The 10,931-nt window shown below is 33.0% G+C and overlaps 1 protein-coding gene across 3 annotated transcripts in view; it reads right to left on the bottom strand.

Moving 5' to 3' along the window:
• Window positions 1-1,444: 1,444 nt before the first annotated feature.
• Window positions 1,445-10,931, bottom strand: part of LOC145266599 (tRNA (cytosine(38)-C(5))-methyltransferase-like) — a 58,074-nt gene continuing 48,587 nt past the window's right edge. For all 3 annotated transcript variants that reach the window (XM_080122455.1, XM_080122454.1, XM_080122456.1), the window contains one exon: window positions 1,445-10,272. In XM_080122455.1, coding sequence (XP_079978581.1) covers window positions 10,145-10,272 — 128 coding nt within the window. In that variant the 3' untranslated portion in view covers window positions 1,445-10,144. The remainder of the gene's footprint in view (window positions 10,273-10,931) is intronic.

Below are 10,931 nucleotides of genomic sequence, written 5' to 3'. Positions count from 1 at the left end.
TTCCAAGTTTTAATAGAAACATCCCGAGTTCGACAAAATGCACCTTAAGGTGGGAGGTTACATCAAATGAAAGATTGTGAAAATGACGCAAGATGAGGACAGTCTGGTAGATCCAACAACAAATAACCAATCCTCATCTCCAATTCAGAAACGTAATCTCATTTTGAAATCAGATCATTAGGTTTCCTTTCATGCTAAATAAGAAAGGCTATCAAATAAAGCAGAGGAGATGACCAGAAACCAAACTATCGACAGACTTATCTGGTCTTGTACAGTTCAAAGCATTACTTTATAGCTTTTTTTCATGATGTCAGATTTATCAAGTCTGGTTTCAAAACAAATTCTAACACAAGTGATAAGAAATGAGTAAACATTAATAACAAGCATTGGAAATTGCGCGCGTACGCGTGTACACTAAAATTTAGAAAAATATTTGAGATTCAACTGGGCAGTTTTTCAGTGGGGGATCTATTTTTCAGTGTTAGGTACTAATTTGGAAAGAAAATTAGTAATTCAATAAGGAATCTATAAATCTTACCTGTGTTTAAATGTATTCACAAGATCTGTATCTTTTTTGAAGCTTGACCCTTCGGATGCCAAATATAAAAAAATTGGCTAAAAACAATTCCTTCACCCTCAACTAGGCAATTTTCTACAGGAAGGCTCAGTGTTTTTGCATTGCCATTTTTGCAAGTCATCGTATCAGCTGGAAGGATTACTTAATTTCAACGTTCCGAACTTCCGGTAGTGTCATGGAGTAGCAGTAAGACGTCAGTTTTTGTTTTTTTTTCACTCTTCCGTATTACTGGTTAGAGCCTGCCGGCCTACAACTATTTTTTCTCAATACACCAAACACCCAGGCAACGTTGGGCACCCAGACTAGTCTTATATAAAAGGAGAGAGGTCCATGTGCATGTTTGTAGGTCTGCTAAAAACTTGTCATCTGCATCCGACCAGCACGAAACTGGTGCCATCTTAGAAGAGCATCGTCCTGGATGAATAGGATGTGAAAATTGGAAAAAAAAAAGGATTCATCCTATCGGGGGGGGGGGGGTCAACTGGACCACTTTTTGGAAGGGGAGTAGATTTTTTCGCATCTTTTTGCAAGTCACGCATGCATATTAAACTAAAACTGTTTAAAATTCTTATTTTTGCAACGTTATGACATCATAAACATTCATGGCCGTGTGGGCAAAAACATTTGTCAGAGTTTTTGCCTTCCTCGTTTGAGCCACCGAGTCTTCACTCATACGAGCACTCCCTGCTATCTTGATTGAAAGAATTGTAGTTTTTATTTATTTTTTGGTAGTCGTGGTTTTGAACGCACAGGCAACGCCAGCCACCCACCTATATATTTTTTTTTTTTAAGAGGAATGTCTATAGAGGCAGCCCCGGAAATGTCTGAAGCAATTTACGCTCTTAAAATTACTTTTTTTTTTAAAAAAAGATCTTTTTAATTTCTTTTAATCTTGTGAAAGTGTGGAGGGAACAGAATTACTTTTATTCAAGAAAATCATTGTTTCGTTCTATTTGGAGTTGCCCAAAAGCAATAAATGCAGGAATTCAGTATAATACTTGAAAAGGGTTGCTTCAGTATTCGAATTACATTTTCAACAGTAAAAGAGGAAGGAGTTAAGTAAAACATACTGAAAGGTTTGAGAAAAACATTAAAATGAGTAGACGGAAAAGAAAGCAAAGAGACTGCTGGAGGGAGAGGGAAATTTTAAGAGGAAATAATTTCACTTCCATGAAAATAGAACACCGAGCAATGCCAGGTACCCCTGCTAGTCTATTATAAAAGAGTCATGCTTTATATCAAGTGGTGTGCATCCTTATGTATACATAATACGTATGTAAATGCACACAGTAGAACCCTGGAATATGGTGGGCCTAGAATGTTTTTTTCAGGGTTACAATGTAGAATACAATGTTTTTCCGGCCCTTGGTTACAGTATTTGCCTCGCCTTATGGTGTCATTTGAGATACACACTGACTGTCAGTCCCGTTAAATGATCCTTTACATAATGTAACATTATCAAAATATAAAAAAAATTTGAAATATGCAGTCATTTGTTTTTATATTTTTACTTCAATAAACTCTGGATAAAAATTTGTTTCAGGATATTGAGAAATAAAATGTGTTAAGTACTTTTTTTGACTTCTTTCTCATTGCTTCTGACTTGCAGTCAATCATGTGAAATAAAGTCTGGTTCGATAAGTTACAAATTCAGCAGATGCTGATTATGTACACAATACTCCAGATATGCTATAACAAATTTTTTTATAAGTCTTAAGTTGAATGGAGTTGTAATCAATACCCTAGATAGAAATTCGCATTTACAGTCGTTGCCAGCAGTGCTCTTTGCTTGGGTAAAAGCAAGCCATCTACTGCAACAAAATCTGTAAGATGTATGAATCGGTGACTAAACTAAAATTCTGAATGTTATGAAAATTGATCAAGTAATTTTTTATGAAAATTTTAAGCGATTAATGGGAATTTGTAGGGAGCACAACAATTTTGAAAATTTGAGTTATCGTTGGATTATCAACTTTTTAAATTGTTTCCAGAAAAAAAAAAAAAAAAAAAAAAAAAGCTGCTCTTCAGTTCCTCATAAGATTTAAAAAAAAAAACTATTTGATGAATTGACATTTTAGAATATATTTTCATTTCGGCATGTGCCCAGATTTCTTAATTTTCCTTTTTAACAGAAAATTCAGGACGAGATAAAAGTAAAATGGTTAAAGTCTTACACTAACAAGTCGATCTTTAATTGGAAAAAAAAAAAAAAAAAAAAAAAAAATTGAATTGGAAAGAAATTTTCAATACAATGTGACCTGAAATTTGTAAAAATCCAAGTTAAGAAAAATTATGAAATTAAACCAACCAGAATGCATTTATATCTCCTTGTAAACAAATCGGCTATTTTAAGCCGTGTTAATCTATTTGCAGGAGGTGGGGTGAGGAGTGGGTGGGTTATTTTGTGACCGAAATTTGAAAGGATTTGAAATTAAAATCAAATAAACTGGCTTTGGAAATCCTCATATACTAATAGATTGAAAGTTTTTGAAATCATGTTCAGAATGAATTTTAAAGAGATTAAACCATTAACTTAAAATTAGTTAAGTTTTATATTAAAAAAAAGTTTAGTTTTATAACAAATTGGTCCAATGACCAAAAAGTACCTTAATTTTAACTAAATCTTAGAAAAAGTGACAAGGTAGTTATGGTTAAACAGGATAAATGAATAGCCCAAAACAATGAAAACAAACTGCTCTTACACCATAAGAAATAAGATCAGAAGAGGTAGAGAGGCCTGTAAGCAAAAATTGGCACAAACCTCATCAGTTTAAAATACAAAGGTTTCATTTCATCTATTCGTATTTTAATATATGCCACAAACTTTTCATGTCAACATGTTAATGATCTTAAGCATGCCACACTCACCTTTTCATTTAAAATCCTAGAAACCATTTTTATTAAGTCCTTGAGACCACCTGTTGGCAAACAAAAAGATCTTTTAGAACTTAATGTTATTTATGTAATTCTTCCCCTTTAGTCAAGATATTCCCCCCCCCCATCATATTCATGAAAATGATTGTATTTTTTCCTCTAGTTCAGTTGAGCGAGGAAGGAGACCCGGTTAGCTAACCCCGTTTAATATTTTTTAAATCTGTCATGTTAATTGGTCTTTATTCGGCCATTATAAAATTTTGAAACCCAGAAAGTTTATCTTATCCGCAAATCACATTTGTAAAGGTTTCATTTTATCTTTCGTATGAATATTAAACTTCTCACTTGTACACTTTAACGACCATATTAACTTTCAAACAATTTACATGTATACATAAAAATTTTAAATTGACAATCGACACATTTTTCTAAATGCTGTAATTTTAAATCAATTTAAAATTTACATATGTGAATATACATTTAAAATTTAATAAGATTGTAATTTGAATTTACATTCTACATGTAAATTCAGATATATTTTTTTTATCCAAATAATTTACCTGAAAATCATAATCAAATTTTATTTTATATTTTATTACGTGTTAAATATTTGGTGCTGTAATGACCAGGGCAACATTCTTTTCATCCTCGAGTATCCGTTAATATCTTATATGCTTTAATATAGAGTGATGTGGTTCTCGGTTGATTAACGTGCATGTTGGATACATACTCGAGAGTCAAAACAATGAAAACATGCTGTCGTAGCCCTATTACAGCCAAAAAAATTTTTTTAGGTAGATGCTAATATAGATTAACCATTTTAAATAGGGGGGGGAATAAAGAAACTATGAAGAAACCAATTTGTCACTGTCATGCCAACAGGTTTTTACAAAGTTGACCCTCTCTCCTCACATTCAACAAGATCGCCTTCGCCTAAATGGCTTGAGGTAGTCAATTAACTTATCCATTTAAAAATAGTATGCACTAGTAGCAGTTTTGAATCCAGGTATGAGAAACGCTAACAGCATTCGGTCAGGTCACCCATCGAGGAAGTCTGATCAGGCCTAAAACTTTCGGAGTTTACAGCACAGATGATATGCTTGGAGGTTGGCACCAGTAGGTGTAATAATAGATTGTAAAAACAGCGCGTGTCAGATAGGCAGAGTAGGTTATAAGTTAATACATTCAAAACGCAAACCATAATTCATCTAAAACAGATTCCAATGCTGTTCACAGAAAAAAAAAGAGACATGAACCAAGAAAACTATTGCAGAATACGATTCAGATAATTAGGATATACTCGCCTTTGTTCAATTTCGCGAGACAATGGATACCCCATGTAAGAGGGTCTGCACATGTAATTATGAAGCAAATGCTGAACAATATCTAACCACACATGAATCCGCACTGCCTGATTCTGGTGGCAAGAAGCTCAAAACGAGTGGAAACAATGCAGGGATAAGCGGAAAACACATACAGCACCTGATATTTCCAAGTAATCACCCATTTTAGTACTGACTTGTCTCAGTGATACTTAAATTTGGTAAACTTCTGGGAACCAGTGTGCCAACGTGAATTGCATTAAAATATAGTCACCAATTACCATTAAGGTAAACAAGGTTTCTAAAAGGCTCTCCAGTCATTTAGAACCGAAGTTACTAATTTCTTACCAACCTATGTATTTCCTCCCCTCTCAACATATTGATTCAACTGCAAAGTGGTGTCCAAGCATTTGAAGGAGAAAAATGCAAATCTTGAGTTCCGAGAGTCGCATATAAATTAAATGCGATAAGCATCTACATAATTCTATAAGGACCTAAAAAGCAAGGGATTTTTTTTAATATGCAGGTTTGTTTTTGTTTTTTAAATTTCAAATTAAATCCATATAGAATACTGGTTGTAATCCAAATAGGTGACAAAGTATGTATACGCACAAGTATTGGATATATTACTAATTAGGGTTCAAGATTTCACCTAAAATTTGGCCAGTATATTCCTATTTTAATTTTAGTTTTGTAATTATTACCCAAATACAAGTACAGGAAATTTAAATTTAAAGAATATAAATTAACTGCAAAATTGGATTTAAAATCCCTTTTCTAAATATTTTAGGACTTATCACTAGGGCTATGACAACAGCATATTTTTTTGTCGTTTTGATTCTCAGGTATATATATCCATCGATATCTTGTTTATATGTATAGTGATGTAGTTTTTGGTTGAATGTGTTGGATATATACTCAAGAGTCAAAACAACGAAAAGAATATGCCATTGTCACAGCCCTAGTTATGTGACCAGAGAGCTTTATATTAAGATTTTTTTTGATAAAATTCTGGTTTGTATTCACCTGCTTCAAAGTCGACCAGTTCATTCATAAAAATACCTAAAACTAAAGAGTTCTCAAAAAAAATCATTGATAAGCACAAAGGAAAGATGTTGAATATCACGGAAACTTAATCTACCACTTAGTACAGTTAAAAAACATTAAGTTTAAAATCCCTGGTGAAGCTGTTGCAAATCTTCCAAGATATAGCAGCAAGAAAAAGAAAGGTACGAAGAAACCTTTTTGTTACTCGTGAAATTCAAACTGACCTCAGAGAAGCTAAGACTGATGCGAGCAAGGATACAATCAGTAACACTCTAAATTGTACACGTTACGTTTCAAGAATTCCAAGAACAATTCTATTATTAAAGTGTCAACATGTCCGAATTGAATTTTGTTAAAACGTGCGAGAAAGCAAAAGAATTTTGGTAATCTGGTCAGACTAAACGAAAATTGAAATCTTTGGAAGAAACAGCAACACAGGTATGGCATAAAAATCGCACCACCTACAACAAATACCATTCCTACAGTGAAGTTTGGCAGTGGTTCGATTATGGTAGGAGGGTGTTTTTCATCCAATGGTATTAATGAATTAGAAATCAATGATAGAATGAATGGGTATATGTACAGGAATATTCTGGAGAAAAACCTCCAGAAATCTGATTTGTTGGGACACAATAGCAATTTAGAGTTTCAAGACGACAATGATCCCAAATAATGGTTTAAAAATAACGAGATTAGCGTTCTTATTTGGCTGTCAGTCTCCAAACCTCAACAGAATTGAAAATTTTTGGAAAATATTGAAAATCAATGTTCACAAGATGAATCCACAATATATTCAACAACTAGAAGAGTTCTGCAAAAAAGAATGGTGCAAAATACCTGAAAATCTTTGCAAAAAAAACTTGTGCAACTATAGAAAGTGACTGGAAGCTATTGAAAGCAACAAAGGTCATGCAAGCAAATATTAAATCAATGTATCCAATACTTTTGCATTAATTTATATTTTTTCCTTAAACTTTCTAAACTTTAATTTTGTAATTAAAACCCAATTATGAGTTAGAATAGTGATTAGGAATATACTGACCAAATTTTAGGTTAAATCTGGAGTTAAGACAAATGTATTGCGTGGCACTTGTTTCATTCAAAATTATCAAACAAAATGTGTACATAAACACGATACATCCAGCAGCAGCAGTTGCTCAAGATCACCCACAGGTAGAGGTTCAGGCTTCTAACTATGGGGTTACTATTTCGAATCTTGCTAGATTCAGCCAGACAAAACGTCAGTTAATTATAATTATGGAAATAATATTCCAATATTGGAAAAATAAATAGAACATTTATCGTTATATAAAAAAAAAAAAAAAAAAAAAAAAGTTAATTCATGTAGTGCATTTTTGATGAAAATCTTTTCAAACAAAAGATGGTTGTTAGAGTTTAAAACTAATCGCTTCATAAACACCGGTTCTAATGACAATGGTTTGTTTAAAAATTAACGTCACACGTGTGCATTTTCAATATGAAAATCTATTTCTTTAAATAAGTCATCTTGATAAAGTCTTTGAATAAAAATGAAATGTTTTTTTTTTTTTTTTTTTTTAGAAATATATAAGCTTAGTGTTTCTGACTAAAAGTTTACAAAACCATAAACTTTGCAGGAATTAAATCAATGAAGTGATCATGTAATTAGTCATGGATAATGTTTTTAGAAAGGCCATGAATTTGTGAAGCTGAAAATGGAAGCCATTTAGAAGATATTTTTTTCATAAATTCTTTTCCATTCTTTTGCAAAATAATCTCCATTGTCATGTTAAAATTCCATTGAAGTGTCACAAAAACCCTATTCCAGTTAAACTGGACTGTCCACCCTGTATACATATAATTCCAATAGTAGGTTATGCATATTTCCTGAAAATAGTTTTGTTTAGTGCTGTTAGCCAGTAAAACATAAACAGAAAATACAGAATATTGTTCTTGTCCAGAATTTTTCCCCATATTAAAGACAAAGAATCTACGATATACGTTGCTGTGATAAAACCAAAATATACTAAAAATCACAATTGATCAAGTACTTTTATTTTTAAAGAAATAAATTTTTATGATTATCAGGAGTGATTGTATCACCCATGGTTTGTATAAAAAAAAAAAAAAAAAATTACAAGGGAGATAAATCTAGTACAAATCATTGCCTATAAATTAGCCTTAATCACTTCACTTAATCACTTCACTTAATCACTTCAAAATGTCTTAGAAAGTCAGATCAACTTGCATGATTTTTGGAATACAATATTTTCGCTCCATCACAGCATGTACGTAAGATTTCTTTATTCTTTGTAATATAAAAAAAAATTTTTGGACAAGTGCAAAAAACACTCCTGTAATATGAATTAAAAAAAATTGTAGATTTAGTAAAATCTTTAGGCTGTTAGCTAAAATTCGAAGCATAAACTTACGCACCAACGTTAGCATCTGTAACAACCAACACGCCAGCCATGAGCAAACATACCACCTCATCTAAATACCTGGAGAAAGCACACAAAGAGACAAGTGTTCCAGAAAGAATGAAGCAGAAGCAAAGATATTTGATGTTTCAGAAAAGTTCCTTTTCTCTAAAAACAGGCTCGGGATACAAGTTACAGATGCATTTCCTTCTTGAGAAGGAGACATTTTATTGTGGAAACGCATGCAGGACGAGGCTGGGAGAGTTCCAATGCGAGTTCACTGGTTCTTGTGAATTGTATAAACTGATTTTGAGAATCAGCTCCGTTCTAATGTAGATGTGAGAGACCGAGATGGGACGGCAACTCAAGATAATGCCATATCCATTTGTATGTAGGATGGTCAAAATTCTTTGTATAAAAAAAACAAAAAAAAAACAATTTACACAATATTAGATAACTGGGACTTGAAAGGAGAGTGCAAGCCTAAAAACAAGATGGAAATTAGGCAATTCCATTCTCGTATGCCAAAGAAAGATACTCCTAAGCAGAACAAACGCAAAACATTGTCCTGGCCATCTCTGGGTGGGGGTTGAGTAGTCAGAGATAATGTGAACGGGTGGCTGAAAGCGTTCTAAATATGCAAGTTCTCACCTTCATTCCAATTCAGTCCGGAATTTCTTGTGCAGTCACATTTCAATCCTTCATCTTTATTAAACATGAAGAAATAAGCATCAATGTGGTTTTCAATCAATAGCCGAAGAATAGCAAAGTTCTGCTTCATCAATGGCCTGGTTTATTAATGTTTATGCACCGTGACAATAAGCAGTATAATCTTTTAAAGTGTTCAAAGCACAGGACATTGGGTCCGGAAGATTTTTTTTTTTAAAAACAAGATCACATACCAATGATTTCACAAACTTAAAACTGAGGAACGGGGGGGGGGGGGGGGGGGGAGAAAAAAATCACAAGACACTTCTATAGAATTGAGAACTATTGGATTTTAGACCCAACAGAACATGTTGGCAAACATGAAAGCTTGCAGCCATAGCAGATGGAGAAGAATTCTCGAGGAATTAAAAAAAAAAAAGTTTTCATTTCAATTTAAAATACAGTTAGTATTATGCATGTACAATTTAGAAGACGTGACTGAAATGTGTTAACATTATGTGAACAGTTGGAATAAAAAGATAGTAACTGAATTTGACCCGATGTCGTGCGATTTCGTTTATTCACTTAATGTGGACACATTCCCAATATTTTTAAGTTTAAATGCATAAACTTTTAAAATTTTAAATCTAAAAGGATTTCTCATTTAATATAAGAAAACCAAAACCATTTTTTAATGCCTTTACGCAACTTTCCTCGTATTCCGTTCTGGATGCAACCTTTAATGCTTGCTGAATTTATATAAATCTACTATAAGGAAAAAAGTTTCACTCTTTATGCAACATAACCATTTCAAGTGATTAGGGGAAGGGAGAAAGCAATCAGCATGCCGGACAACTCCGTCTTAAATAAATTGGGAAAGAAATCCTCCATTTCCATAAAGAAATATCTGTCTATACAGTTTTAAAAACTTCAGTTTGAAAATTTTTAAACTTTACCGGTAGACATTTTACAGATATTTATGCAAACGTGTTGTATGCAAAGCAAAATCCGTTTCCTTTTGCCATCATTTTTGATGCAAGGCGTACACTCATTTACATGTGTAGACGAGAGGGCGTGAATTCTTAAATATAAATTTTATAGGACATGATAATGGCTGATCACCATGTAAAATTTTCAAACAGATCTGCACAAACGCCCTCCCGTATTCAGAGATCAACACACACCTTCGACCAATAACCCAATCATTGACAATTGGTCGTTTGTGTAACGAGGTGTGGGAGGGGGGAGGTTAAGGGGGAAAAAAATTTGTGGCTTGGTCAAGAATGGGAGCTAACATCTGTAGTGGTCAATACAAGCAATCGGATGAGTATGGACACCACATGGACATTCAGACTGTTTCCTAAGACTCGATATTTCTGATGGGTTGTGGTCGCTTCCGGAAAACCTACGGAAACAAAAACAAAACTGTTAGCCTTGTCAAAAAATTCAGTATGCGCATCTTCCTAGCCATCACATTTAAACCTATGAGCCACAATATTCCCTAAATTTTTGCAAAATGTAGGATAGGAATACAGATTAAATTCTTTAACACCATTTTGGAAAAAAAAATAAAAAAATAAAAAAATAAAAAATAAATAAATAAATAAATAAAATATCCATAGTCTGAAGAATATAAACAATTTAGCATCTTAAGTCTTCATTCAATAAATTGTTCCTATTTGATTGCCTCCCCATGAAAGCAGAGTTAGACTCAAGATCAGTTTTTAATGCGAGGGAACAAAAATTGTCTTGTCATGAGGACGACTCCTCCGCTGACTGAGGACAGAAAAAGTGAAGTGCAGCATCAGAACAGAAACTACATTTTGATCTTGACCCAGAGGCCAAGAATACAGACTCGTTCAATAAGTTATCAACATCCCAAAATTAAACCGCCATACTGTCTTTACTTATTTTCAGTAAATTTACTGAAAAGCTTTTAACACTACTCAAAACCAAGTTATTTTACTTGGACTTTTTTTTTTTATTTAGAAAAAAAAGTTTGATTACACATGTGAAATCACAAAATGAAAATTAGGTTGGGAAATATAGTCACCGTATAAACAA

Source organism: Euprymna scolopes, chromosome 41 (genome assembly GCF_053919585.1).
Source record: "Euprymna scolopes isolate OS-2025 chromosome 41, ASM5391958v1, whole genome shotgun sequence".
NCBI classification, from domain to species: Eukaryota; Metazoa; Mollusca; class Cephalopoda; order Sepiida; family Sepiolidae; genus Euprymna; species Euprymna scolopes.
Note: the sequence above shows the minus strand (reverse complement) of the source record. Positions and strands in the feature narration are given on the sequence as shown.